The 14,755-nt window shown below is 45.5% G+C and overlaps 1 protein-coding gene across 1 annotated transcript in view; it reads right to left on the reverse strand.

Annotated features, from left to right (window-relative positions):
- The window catches only part of TRMT1L (tRNA methyltransferase 1L), a 540,757-nt gene that overhangs the window by 441,750 nt on the left and 84,252 nt on the right, over window positions 1-14,755 (reverse strand). Inside the window, exons 6-7 of the mRNA XM_086957219.1 lie at window positions 11,960-12,073; window positions 9,527-9,588 (exon numbers count right to left, since the gene is read on the reverse strand). Coding sequence (XP_086813345.1) covers window positions 9,527-9,588; window positions 11,960-12,073 — 176 coding nt within the window. The remainder of the gene's footprint in view (window positions 1-9,526; window positions 9,589-11,959; window positions 12,074-14,755) is intronic.

Consider the following 14,755-nt stretch of genomic DNA (forward strand, 5'->3'; position numbering starts at 1 on the left):
GGCTCCAATGACCACTGACCTTTAGTTCTTGGAGGACCGCTTCCCATCCCTCCATGGAAGCATCTGTTGTTAATACCATGGGAGATGGTGGAAGTTGGAATGGTAAACCTACTGAAAGATTGTCTTTTAGCAACCACCAGCTGCTTGCCTTCCGCATTTCCGGAATGATGACAATCCGGTCGTCGAAGGAGCCTGTCACCTGACGCCATTGTTTGTCCAACTGTTCCTGCAGTGGACGCATTCGCAGCCTGCAGTGTGGTACCGATGGTATGCAGGATGATATCGATCCGAGAAGAGATTTGTATTTTCGAACTGACAGAAACTTCCGTGTCTGTAGAACGCGAGCTGAAAGAATTAGCTTGGTTTGGCGTTCTTCCGAAGGAAAAGCCAGGCAGCACTCCATGTCTAGGATGGCACCCAGAAACTTTGCTGTTTTGGAGGGGCGCAAAATCGATTTTTCTCTGTTGAGCCGAAGGCCCAGTTGCTCGAACAGCTGTCTGCAGCTCGTGACTGCCCTGGACGCCTCTTGGAAAGAAGGAGCCTTTAGCAGCCAATCGTCCAGATATGCGAAGACTTCAAAAGACTGCTTTCTGAGAAAGGCTGCCACCGGAGCCAGTACCTTTGTAAAGATCCGCAGAGCGGATCGGAGACCAAAAGGCAGTACTTTGAATTGAAAATGGCTCTTGCCTACTGTAAATCGAAGGTATTGCCTGTGAGCTGGATGAATGGGTACATGGAAGTAAGCGTCTTCCAAATCTAGGGTCGCCATGTAGTCCCCTGGATTGAGAAGGCAGAGGATGTCCTGAAGAGTGACCATCCTGAAGGACAACTTGATGAGATAAGTGTTGAGCTGTCGTAGATCTAAGATCGGACGCCACTTGTCCTTTGTCTTCCGAACCAGGAAGAACCTGGAATAGAACCCTTTCCCCTTTTGGGAGAGAGGTACAGGTTCTATTGCCCCCTTGGTGAAGAGTTGGTGGGCCTCGAGATGAAGGAGTTTCAGATGTTTGGGTGTAAAGGCGTCTGGAGCGCTTGTTGGAGGAAGCTCTTGGAACTCCAACGTGTGTCCTTTCTTGATGATGTTTAGGACCCACTGGTCTGTTGTTATGACCATCCAGTTGTTGAGGCAATGGGCAATCCTGCCCCCCACAGGTGTTAATGAGGGCACAGGAACAGTAGAAAGAGCCACCTGACCGCTATTGTCACTTGGTATTATCTCTCATCTGCTGCCCTTGTCGTCCTCTCGGCGGCTGGCGAGAGAAAGAACCCCTCTGTGAATACTGGGGTTTGTATGTTTGGCCAGGTTGGGAGTTGGAAGAGTAGCGGTGCTGATTGCCGCCTCTATAGGAGGAGAATCCTCTTCCTCTTGCTCCTTTAAAGGGCACCTTGCAGTATTGTAAAGTTCCTAAGGACTTGGCCGTATCCGTATCTTTCTTTATGCCCTGTAGGGCGTCATCCACGTGTTTGCCTATTAACATCTTCCCATCGTATGGCAGATCTAGAATTTTATTTTGTACCTCCTGTCTGAACCACGTGGCTCTCAACCAACCCTGGCGTCTCAGAACTGCTGAGCCGGCTAGCGCTCGGAAGGCCGTAGTTGCTATATCCATAGCGCAGTCGATTACTTCAGAAGAGGCTCGCTCTCCTTCCAGTAAGATCTTTTTGACCTCGTCCTTAGATGTATCCTGAAGTTCTTCCACGAACGGGGAGAGGTCACACCACATCTGGCGATCGTATCTCCCCAGAATCGCCAAAGCATTAGCCGCCCTAACAAGGAGCCTGGCCATTGTGGAGAATCTTTTTCCAACATTGTCCAAACGCCTGCCCTCTTTATCCGGTGGCGTCGTTAAGGGCGTGGTTGGGTTTTTAGATTTACTCTGTGCGGCCAGGAAAATGACTGAATCCGGTTTTGGTTGACCTAGTAGACATGCCGGGCTGCCCTCTGGCGCGTTATATTTCTTCTCCAGTCTGGGGAGCACCGGGAGAACTGTGGCCGGCTTCTGCATAGCCTTTAGGCCTTCAGACCAAACATGTTCATTGATGGGGATTGAACGTACGGATTTCCGGAATTGTTCTTCGAAATCGTACAAAAAACACTCGGACTGAACTGTGGTAACCGGAAGACCAAATCTCTTGGAAGCTCATTCCATCAAGTTGTAAAAGCCTCCGATATCTGCTGGAGTATCAGGCCCTGTGACGTCTGGATCTTGAAGATCATCCTGATTCCAGTCTAGATTCTGGTCTTGGTCAGGTTCCACTTGCTGATCTACATCCAATGAGGCATTGTCATCATCTGTATCATCCCAAATGGGCACCACCTCTTGTGGATGCTCTATGGGCTCTATGTCACGCCCTCTTGAAGGCAAAGAGTGTTCTGCCACAGGCTGTGATAACGGAGGCGGAGGTGTAGGAGGGCGTACCTGTTGAACCTCCTGAGGAGTAGGAAATTGCCTCCGATAGTCCTGCAACATTAGTTGTAGATCAGAGATGAGAGTGGATGGCATCGCCACCATCTCCTGCTGAGATTGACGTGGAGGTTTTTGGAAAGGAACCTGCATGCTTGGCATTTCCTGTTCATAATAATCCTGTGGAACATATTGTTGTTGCTCCATTTCCCCTTCCTCAGAACTGATGTCCTGTATTTTTAGTTGTAAGTCAGAAGGGCTATAAGCCTGGCTTAAATCGCTATAAGCCTCTTCTTCAGAATCCTCATCCAGCAATAGGGTAGGAGGAAACCGTTGGACTTGCCGTGGAGATGTCATTTCCAGTGTTATTTGTCTCTTTCTGTGAGAAAAAACAATGTTTCCAGACGACGAAATCGGCGTCGACGGTTGTATCTTCATAGACTGTTTCGTCGACGGAGGCGCCTACGAAGAAACTGCGCTCGTCGTCGAGGATTGAGTCGTCGACGGGGAGATTGTCATCGTCTACGATGGTTGGATCGTCGACGGGATCGTCGACGAACTCGTCAGCAGCAAGGAGACAGGTGTTGTCGACCTGGTCGCCGTCGACGTTGTCCTCGTCGTCGCCGAAGCGACTCTCGTCATCGTCGTCGACGTGGAGAAAGTCATTTTCGTCGACGAACAGGCATCAGGCGTCTTAAGCATCGTCGACGGCGCAGGTGCCGTCGTCGTAGCAGTCGTCAACAAGCCCGTCGACGAGGCCAATTTTACAGACAAGTCTTTCTTGATAGAAATCGTCGGCGTACCTGTGGTTTTCACCGTCGACGAACGCTGTTTATCGTCTGAAACGACTCCTGAGTCGCAGTAGAAGGCTTTTTCACCCCTCTATCCTTGTCAGAGGGTGGTGAAGTCACAGGGACGATCTTCTTAGCCTTTTTAGAAGGTTGCGACTCCTCAGGCTTTCCCTGCCTCTCCTTTTCACCGTGGTGAGGAGATTTTTGGGAAGCAGGCCTATCAGACCTATCAGAGGTCCCAGGTAAGGCCTTGACATGGGGCTCATCAGATGAAGCAGGGGGAGACCTACCCCTCCTCTTCGACATTCTTGATGACACCATCGAAGAGGAGCCCACACTGTCAGAAGACATAAGTTCCTTGCGGTCTTTCATTTTCTGTAGCCAAGTGAGGAGACGTCTCTCTCTGTCCCTCAAGGTCTTGGTGGAGAAGGTTCTGCAAATCTTGGAGTCCGTGGCTTTTTGATCCGGATATAAGCAGTATATGCAGTCTTCATGTTTGTCCTCAACAAACAACCTCTTTTTAGAGTAAGTAGCACAGGCTCTAAAAAGTGCTTTCTTCTCTTTGTCAGACATGACAAAAAAAAATAGGCACAAGTTGAAGAAAAATACTCAGAAGTGAAGATAATTGAGCAGAGCTCAATGGAGACTCCCTTGCACAACGTGCGGTAGAAAATCTGAGGCTCTCTCAGGAAGGTTCTATGGGGTGAGGCTGCTCTAATTGGCTACTGCAAGAATTTGGTCTCTTTTACAAAAAGAGGTGGATAAGCTACAAAATGAGATGAGGCCTAGGCCTATTTTTTCACTTTGTGCTTACTACGAAGGTATTTTCTATTTACCGAGGCTCCCATTCTGACGACGGGGAATGATACAAAGCATGGGAATTTATGAAAGTTCCAATACTGGGGCAAATCTTACTTCCCTTTGAAGGTGCACTCCTTTCTTCCTTGAAGGGGGCTTGGAGGTGTCCTGCCTCAGAGGACCCGGTGCCTCAGCATCTTCTGCACTGGCACCGCCTGACGCCACGTGACCCAGCGTCTTTCCCTTCACCCCTCGGCCGCCAGCCCCCTTTTTGCGGACTACTTTTCCCTCCCTGCTGCCACTGTTCACTCCGCCGTCCCGGAAGGCCCGCTGGCTGGACTCTTGGGGGCGCAACATGTTCGCCTCGACTAGCGCTGCCCTGCGGGCCCTTAACACCTTGTGTGTTCTGGCTAGGGCCTCCTGCTGTTTGTGGGACTCGGCTGAGTCTCTGTGATCCGCAGCGTCCCAGGAGATTGGTCAGGTGGACTTACGACATCATGCGTTGGATGGCAGGGAGCTTGCAGCGTTTATTCTCTGCTCCGGACATCTCAGAGGTGCTGGGAAGGGCCATGGCTTCCTCGGTCGCCATGCTTGGCTTCGGGACAGAGTATACCCTGAGAATATTCAGGAGCGACTCATCAACCTTCCGTTTAATGGCAGCCTGTTCCATGCCCCGGCCGACTCTGCCATCCAAAGGCTCTTGGGAGGGCTCAGTCCTCCTCCGTCTTATCCTCCTTCTCCTCCGTCCCCTCCTCAGTGACTCCTGAGTTGGGCTGATTCTGGGCCTTCTTAGGCGGTTGTTCAGGCTGTGGAGTGCGTTTTCTGGCCATTTGCGTCCTTCCTTGGGAAGTGGCATTGTTGGCTGCTGGACGTCCCTTTTGTTGATTATGTGTGTGTGTGTTCTGCCAAAGTTGTTGAGCAGACTTGGCCCTGAGATTAGGCATTCTGCTTTGCTTGGGCTGCTTGTCAAGCCTTCTGCGAGGGTGTTTTTTCCCCGTGGCTCTTTTGTTTTTACTCTGCTGCGGAAGTTCTTCCAAAGAGGGTTCCCATATCTTGGGACTTAACGTACCCTATGTGAGGTAGTGGTAGCTATCATATGGCTTGCGCTCTGCTAGGGGGTTCTGGTCGCCTTCTGGTGCCTGTTCTCCATAGCGTTTATGTAGATTGCTTTTGTTTGAGGTCGTGTGCGCGGCCACTCATAGTTGATGTGCCCGGGCATCTCCTCCTCTCCCCGTTCCTTTGCCGAGGTCTAGGATGATCCTGTGTTCTTCTTGCCAGGCGCCGCCTACTCGGTCTTCCTGGGGCCTCTGGCTGTTCTTCTTGCTTCTGGCGGCTTTTGACTGCCGGCACTGTTCTGGCTGGCATGTTGCTCTCCATCTCGAGTGGGTTTGCCTTCTTTTCCCTCATTTCCTTGGGTCCTCTAGGCTTCTTCTTCCTCTCTTCCTGTCTTGGTGTTGTGGGTAAAGGAGGATAAAATGTAGAGGTAGCCAGGTAAATTATCCAAGTAGGAGGTTTATTAGTAAATCATCACAGGTTCCATAGGAGTCTTAGTAAATCAGTTGGAGTCCCACCAGGAGCTAGATGGTTGTTGCTCAGCCCACTCTCATCAGCAGTCATTCTCCACACACCACCAGGCACACTCACATTCTACTCTCTCTGTCATCAAGCACCCCAACATTCCACACAGACATCACACTCATTCTGGCTGAGCAACTAGGAAGGAGGTGATTCTAGGCACAACATATCCCCTTTCCTTCAACAGTAATATAACACAATAACTTACAAGAAAGCAACTTTAAAAAAAAGAATAATAACATTTGCCATAAAGCGGACAGTTCATACTAGCAAGCGGACAGTTCAAATTGACAAGGAAGGTGAGGTGCCGGGTTTTTAGGAACCCGGTGGTGCCAGGGGGTAACACCCGAAGACCTCTGAGCTCTCCCTGTTCCGGACCAGAGAAATAAAGAGTCTTCTAGGTGAAGTCAGAGATCGAGTTTTATTGGCTGCAACCAAGTAACAAGTGTCCTAGAAGTACAACAGCACGGGATGTAAGTTCTCAGGAGACTGTTCGTTTTTACAGAACCAGCCTTCTCCTTTTATACAAAAACAGCTGCAGGCAAGAATTCTTCAGTTTACAATACGGTCATATACATATTTCCACAATAAAGCAAAAAGCAAAGTCATGTCGGCTAACCCATATTTTAGATGTCCAGTTGGTAATAGATGGCCCAGCCCGGCCCAGAACTACTATCAGATATCGATGAAACCCCAATAAAATCGGGCACCTCCTCATCGTAAAACTGGCCATAAACAAGAAACATGGACAGGTGTATGTGTGTAGAAAACAGGGTCTGTATGTAGTGAATGGTTTATGGCATGTTGTGCCTTGATGCTATCTTACTCGGCCACTGGGCGAGGAACTGCCCGAACAGGTTTGGCTGGAGGCAGTGGAGTCAGCTCGGGCAGGTCATGGGGAAGTCAGCTAAGGTGGACGTGTCCTTTCAGATCAAGCTCGGCCTCAATCAATTGACTATATGAGGGCAAGCCATAAGATGGATGCCGTTCACAAAATGGAGTCCTAGCGTTCGGAACAGAAACCACGATTTAAGGGTGTTAGCATCACTCAATCACGACGCAAATGCATAGGGATAATGTCCTACTCATTACCGGTCTGCCGACACCAAATTCGTCATGGTACGATGATATTTTGTGACACGAGGGTTGGGCCTCGGTACCATATTACAGCAGGGTCCAGAATTTCAGAACCACAAAGGAAGGAAAGAATAAGAAGAGAAGAATAGGTAGAAGTAAGCAACTAGAATAAGGGAAGAAAGGAACAGTGTAAACAGATACAATATGGCACACATCCCCTTCCCTTGGTGAAAACAAAGAGGAAAAGAAAAATTAAACAGCAAAAAGACTCAAAGGCAGAACAGGAGAAAAGTAAAAGAACACAATTAATCCCATAAAAGCGTCAAAAAAAAAACGTGACCCAAGAATAAGTGCACAACCTATTTAAAATGAATGAATGAATGAATGTATAGGGTAAATAAGTGACCCAATAATAAGTGCACAACCTTCACCTGAAAATCATCAATAAATGTATAGGGTAAATACATGACCCAATAATAAGTGCACAACCTTCACCTGAAAATCATCAAAAAATGTATAGGGTAAATACGTGACCCAATAATAAGTGCACAACCTTCACCTGAAAATCATCAATGAATGTATAGGGTAAATACGTGACCCAATAATAAGTGCATCTATCCCACCCTCGTCGCCAAATGTTGTGGGTAAAGGAGGATAAAATGTAGAGGTAGCCAGGTAATTTATCCAAGTAGGAGGTTTATTAGTAAATCACCACAAGTTCCATAGGAGTCTTAGTAAATCAGTTGGAGAGTCCCACCAGGAGCTAGATGGTTGTTGCTCAGCCCACTCTCATCAACTGTCATTCTCCACACACCACCAGGCATACTCACATTCTACTCTCTCTGTCATCAAGCACCCCAACATTCCACACAGACATCACACTCATTCTGGCTGAGCAACTAGGAAGGAGATGATTCTAGGCACAACACTTGGCATTGGGCGGAAGCTATGTTGCCTTGGAGGAAGTGGTGTGCTTCAGCCTCTCCGACCTTGCACTTGGTTCCTCTGCTGTGAGTGTGCGGGCCTCTTCAGCCTTCTTCTCCCTTCTACCTCCTCTTGGGGTTGGTGGGGTTCTGCTTGTGGGGGTTCCCATTGCCTGGCAGGGACAAGGTTCTACCTGGTCCACAGATCTGGTCCCCTGTGGGGCCCTCTGTTCTATATTGGCTGTTGGGTTCCTTTCGCAGACTCTCCTTCCAGGGGGTATTGCTCGGGTATCTATTCTACGTGAAGAAATCTGCAGCTAGTAGTCTATCACATGTACGAGTTACTTACCTTCGGTAACTATGTATCTGGTATAGACGATTCTAGCCGCAGATTCCTTCACAGTCCGCCTTGCTTCCCCTATTCTGCGAGGACCCTTGGGTTGGTCTTCGGTACTCGCCTCCCGGTGGGGGGCTGTGTCTCCTGTGAGTGCCTTCCTTGTTCTTGACGGGTGCTCCTTCTGGGGGCAGTTCATTCCTCCTTTGGTTCTTTGGAGGGTGGGGTTCCGGGGTTCCGGTGCTCCGGTACCCTGCTGCTCTGGCTACTCCAGGTTTGCGGGGGATTGCTTCTATCCCTGTCCTACCCTCCCCTCCTTCCATTGCTATCCTCTGATTAAGGGTCATCTGGCCATGTCTTGCCCTTGTCCCTTGTGGGTGGTTGCCCCCTATGTTGGGGTGGCTTGGAGGTTTGTTGTCCCAGTCTGTCTTGGGACTGGGTTTAGGAAGCATGCAGCCAATGCTCATCTGCCCAAGAGAGCTGAAGCTGAGCATCAAAAAATTAAGATCATGGCCGTGATAGACCCCGTCCGACTGCTTATCGGGCTTCATACTGTGGGATTTGGTTTTTGGTCACAACATCAATGTTAATACAGCTGCAGTCCTGACAGTTATTTTGTCGCCTTTGAGGAACTGAACAGGATTGCCATGGGTTTAATTTTATTATGGGGTTTGTTATTGGTTTTAAAAAAGAGAAAAATCTTAGACCCAAGTCATGTCGTATATTTACATTCTTACCATCATGCACCACGATATTTCCATCCGCCGCCGGACCCCTGGCTTGTCGGCTCTAAGGCCGTGTGCTCAGTATATTCTATATTGCTTGTTTTACCACTGCGGCCAGCCCTGGAGGTTGTAGGCCCTACATTGTGTATTTCTATGCATGTACAATAAAGGTCTTAAAAAATAAATATAGAAATAAATAAATCAGGATCAAATCCAGGTCCCAATAACGGCACACTGTTCAACCCTAGGCCATGCGTAGACAAGGCAGAGTCTCTGTGAACCTCTGCGCATGTTATCGAGGCACAGAGTGTGGATGGAACCGCGTCAACTTCCCATTACCAAGTGTTTGAAAAGATAGATACAATTTGAACACTTAAAAAAAATAATCTTTGCTACATGCAAGCCATCAACTCTCCTTAAAGTGAGTAAAGTTTCCAATAAAGTCTGTGTTAAGATGCAGGCAGCAATACCACATCCTGTATTACACTGCTGATTTCTAGGGGACCAATCCTCAAGGTCAAACTTGGAGGACAATGTCTCAGGAAAAGGCCTGCTATTATAAATTTGCATGAATAAAACACTGTAGTAACACAGATGTCTGTATTTTTATTCCCCAATCCATACAGATCATGTAGGGGGATAATTTAATAATGCACTGCAACTATAGTGAGCTTTGCAACAGAGATCCTATATTTATTTTGGCTTTTACGTAATTTTGTTTCTGCTCTCTCCGGGGCCTGAAATATATTGAGCAGCACCTTCGACTCACTAAGCACACACTGTGGACTCAAAATCAAGCAACACTTGATTTAAGTTATGCCGTGTTCTTCCAATTTGTTGTATTACAGTATTACCTATTGAAGTGCTAATAAATTAATTTAAAAAAAAGAAGAAATACCTGGCCATTGACGTTCGCCTTTGCTGAGCCACACTGTAAGTGACATACGCACATTCGATACCCTAACGGGAACAAAAAAACAAACAAAAAAAGAGAACATAGCAGATGTCGATTACAGAACAGAATACAAAGAATAAATATATGAATCTCATTTACTTTGTCTTACCAAAAGCCACAAAACCTCAAAAATAGAGGACTCAACCAATATGCTACCCGACATGCGCTGCTCCCTTGAGACCAGATGACAAATTAGGACTAAAGAAGCAAATTGGTTTCCTTTTCCATCCTGTCATGACTGCAACATAATTGATTTAGCCTCCCTTACTAATCCCTCAATTGCATCCTCCTATTTTCTTGGAACAGTATATTCCTCTAGAACACACTTTATTACTTTAGTTTTGGTTCTAGTGAAAAGCATCATTTTCTAAGCATCAAGGATGTATACAAGTTCAGGGTAGTCAGGTGCACTAGATGTTTGAGATAATAAAGACTTTAGACACTACAAGTGCACGTAGGATGTCATGAATTTTTGTGTGTAGTGCATTGCCACCTGTCTGTGATCCACTTATAGATGTGAAATTATGAACCTAACATAATGTAGAGGGCAGGCCTGTGACTTTCTTTTATATAGAAATATGTTTGAGGACACACAGAGAAAACGTTAAGCAATGTACAATTAAAAGATGAATATTTTAAGAATACAGCAACAATACCACGTTTCAAACTGTTTAGCCAAAATGTAGTTAAAAAATTATGTTTTCAATTATTGTGAAACTGTAGTCAATCTAATTGAATTCGAAAATGTATTTGATCATGGAGGGGGACGATGTGGATAGGGTTTGATTATTAGGAGCGAACTTGCAGAACGCTTCAAATCTCAATACACAGAATTTCCTTGCAACATTGAGGTACCTGGTGATTAATGTCCATTAAGCAGATATGGAAACCTTTGCACAACAACTGCCTTACATATTATACTGGATAGATTGAAAGAGACTTGTATCTAAAAAGGTGTAAGAATATTAACCTTTCTGAAACGAATTCTTGGCAAAACATCCCACATGGAATGCACACCTCACAGCCTATGGAGTTTCAAAGGAAGGCCACTTCAGATGTGTACTGTGATGATCCCATTTAAGTCAATAGCGTTGAGCACTACTTTTTCAAGGATGAGGAAGGTCTGTGAGCTGTTGACCACACTGAAGTCTATGTCAAACACTTGGCGGGCGGTTAGGAGGATGCCATGTATTTCAATACAAGTGACATTTCTTGTGAAGGTGAGTTGTGAGGCACAAAATGGTTTGATCTTCTTTAGTTGTGACATGCTACTGAAGATGGACATTAACAAAAACTGAAAAGATTATGTTCAGGGCAATGGGAAAGACCTTATTTTGTTAGAGAAAGCAAGGATTTAACTTCACATGATGATATCTCTGTAGACTAATATCAACTTTTGAAATGCCTTACAAATTCTCACATTAGTGAATGCTATGGCACTGCCCATCCAACAGTCATCCTACAAGCATAACCGCTTCAGATGGACATCCAGTAGCTTGTGAGGGCAAATAATGCAGCAGTTTGCTAATATCAGGACGTGGGGATAATGGAAAGGTTTTTACTTTGTGTGGGGGGGGGGGGGGGGGGAGGGGGATGAAAGAAAGATCTGACTAACCAAAGTACTCACCAATTTAATATACACCACTACCTTAGGTTTAGCTCGTTACATAGAACAGGGGATTTTCTTGTGATGCCAGCACACCACTTGCATATCACCAAACCCAACTGACCAAATGCTCAACTTTGCTCAATGTGTGAAATGGAAAAGCACAGTCTGAGCTTACAAAACAAAAGCAATAAAGAATTCCCTATAAAATTGATTGGCTCTTAATGATATCTATTCGTGAAATTTAAAAAATGTTTTATCTAATGAAAGGAACACATTTACAGAAATGGACCAAGTCAAGGGATAGAAGTTCTTTGTTCATCAATGCATGTTCCATTATAATGAAACTGGATATGAGCCAATCCCATCAAAGAGAATGCTTCATAAAAAATCTTTATACGCTCACCAAGAAATTCCTATGCTTCAAGGGAGAGCAAAGAAGAGTATGCCGCACCAAATATCGGCATCAGGAATTAATACTTTTTTGGGTGGAAGAGAGAAGGGAGTGCTCTATGACATGCATTTAAATACTAGATTTTCATGTTAATTGTTTCTGCGATTTTCAAGGTAACCTCCTTTTGTTCACCCTGGAGTGCTGCAGCCATTTTGTATCAATTCTTGGGAGCCTAGAGAATTTCTGTACGTGCTGAGAGATGAAGTCAAACATAAAACTACACACTACTAGTTAGAGATAGTACTGTGAAACCTTTTGCAACCTTTATAGTTCTATATTTCAAACCTTCTGTTATTGAACAAATTAATGAACATACCTTCATATTCAACAGAGATTTTCCAGTGCAAATTCTGAAGATGGCGAAAAAGCTTGTTAACGTGGCAAGCTCTGAAATATTCTTCAGGACACAAAGGGCAAGCGTTCCGTATTGCTGGTAACAAAAAGACAGGATAAATTAAATGAAATTATTTGCTTTTACAAACATTTGAATTCAGATTTGGCCTTATCTACTGCATATGGGAACCTTTCAATCCAGAGGATCAGTAAAGAAGCGTCAGGCCCAAAATTGTTATTTAGTTGCCACAGAAGCATCACTCCTAAACACAAAAAAATTGATAACTGAACCCCAAGCATGCAGTTTAAAGAGCTTGAAAATTCCTGTAGTTTGAGTTCTTTAAATTCATAATCATTCATTTAAGCATGTTCCCTTAACGAACTGTAGATCATCCTCTTAAAGAGAAGGGACCTTACATCTTAGTAGATTAGGTTTTTGTGCAGGGATACAAAAATAAAACTTCAGCAAAAAAAACAAGTTGATGCTGTAAACAGCGCATCCTAAGTATCAAGGGGGATAGTCAGGTAGCGATTAAAGTGAAAAAGCACTCTCTGGTAAACAAAACAAAGAGAATGTGGAAGAAAAGGAACTCAAGAGCCATAGGCGCAGCATTTCCCATTATTTTAGAGTCTCAGACAGCTGTACTTGGTCTCCCTGGTTGTCCCAACTCTTGCTCACCCTCGAAAATAAGCTTAACTTCTGCTGCCCACCCCCATCCCTGCACTGTGGCATGCAGGGACATTTGCTTTTTTGCAATATTAATTTTTCTCACTGTACCCTTGATAGTTCAGATTTTCCCAGGCAGATCCCTTTACTGAGGGCATGCCTACTACTCAAGGGCCTCTAGACATGCCGATGTCTTGGACACAGCAAAATCCTGCCTACTCGCGTGAACGATCTTGTTTGTAGAGAATCGGAAAATAAAGCAGGGGTAAACTAGGAGCATACCAGATTTGAAAATACTCCTCTAAGAACAAAATACATTTTAAAAAAATCGAAATGGTAATCATTTTCAAAGTCCTTAGCTATTCTGAAATGTGTGGTATTAGAGAAGCAATACTGAAACCTTGTTATAAGGTACTCCAAAAGCCTGGACAAAAAAGAATGAGTACACAAAGATTAAAACTAAAATGAAAACAAAAAAAAGTGGACAAGCGCTTATGAAGCGATTGTTGAAAGGTGCCCCTTTTTGACACAGGCCCCCCCCCAACACACTTTTTGCCTGGTACATGATGCAATTCTGACAGAAGTGCACTGGGTTCCTGCCATTTTAAGTTCCAGTACCAGATCTTTTTCCCTAAAAATTGGGCAATTGGTCCCCCAATTGGCCACTCCTTTAGCACCTCTGTAAGTCCCTAGTATCTCGAGTACCCAGGGCATGGGAGCTAAAGAGAGTCCCTAAGAGTTGCAGCATGTATTGTGCCATCCAAAGGGACTCCTTAACTAACTCATACACATTGCCACTGCAGGCTGCGTGTCTTGATGCAGATGAAAGTGAAAACATGACATTACCTACACTGCAGACACTGCATGCAGTGTAGATAAGCCACTTATACAGCAGGCCTTACAGACCTAAGGCAGGGTGGGCTATACTACGTGTGGGCATATCTGCATGAGAAAATATGCCCCTGCTGATGTCCAAGTCAATTCTTCGATATCCCAGGTGAACAGGGAAGCCATTTTAAGTACATGTGCTGGACACTTTAAAAAACGAGTTCCAAGCTACAGGATGGCTTTACTGAAATCTATGGTGCTTGGTATCAAACACTTTGCATTAATAAACCCACACTGATTCCAGTGGTGTATTTATTAATACATGCACTCAAAGGGCATCAAAACCTACCAGCCTCTAGTGTGCTGGCTGACTGGTGTTGACCAGCTTCCCACCACAGACAAGGTTTCTGATCTCCTGCAGGCGAGTGCCTACGCTTTCTAAGATCAGAAACAGTGCCTGCTCTGTTGTCACCTCGTCTATGCAGGATGGCTAAGTAATCAGCATATTAAGGCAGGAAGATTAAAGGCCTCTGCCTCCTTTGATGTGTGACTATGGCTTCCCCGACAGGGGAAATGCCAACCCCCTGTCCTGGGCCCATTTAGCACCAAGACAGGGGGGAAATTAGATATGCTGGGAGGCGTGGTGCACTACCAGGCAGGCAGGACGAGGGGTAGGTGATGGGCTGCTGACTGCGCTTGGAACTAAACCGGAATAATCTTGCAGTCCCCTGCCTTGACCTAGGGCACATTATGGCCTATGAGTTGGGGTTAATTTATGGATTAGTACTGGGATGCGCATGACAGACACCCAGGATCTATTGCATCACTAACAGGAATGGAGTATAAGACGACTCTAGATACCCACCCTAATTCAGGGGTAGGGAACATATTTTTTGGACCTAAAGAAACACTAGGGATCCAGTACTGGAACAACATAGCGTGAAACATGTCGACCTGAATAGTGAAACCTCGATAGTGCACTACAACACACTCACTGAGTAGTGGTGTATCATAACTTTGCGCACAATACCGCATCTTAGTTTTCAACCTTACCAAAGGGTCTCTGAATAAAATTTGATTCTTTTTAGGTAATTTTAAGATCACAATCTCCAACTTACACATTATACCCCACACACCTGCATGCACAGTCACGGCTGGTACAAGAAAAGATCCCCGACAAAGAGCCCTCTCGCGGGCCCGAGAGGCATTGCAGCGCCAGCCCCAAAAGGAGCAAAATCAATAAATCAGGGGTTTGTAAAGCGTGTTACTCACTCGTGAGGGTCT

Source organism: Lissotriton vulgaris, chromosome 1_1 (assembly GCF_964263255.1).
Source record: "Lissotriton vulgaris chromosome 1_1, aLisVul1.2, whole genome shotgun sequence".
NCBI lineage: Eukaryota > Metazoa > Chordata > Amphibia > Caudata > Salamandridae > Lissotriton > Lissotriton vulgaris.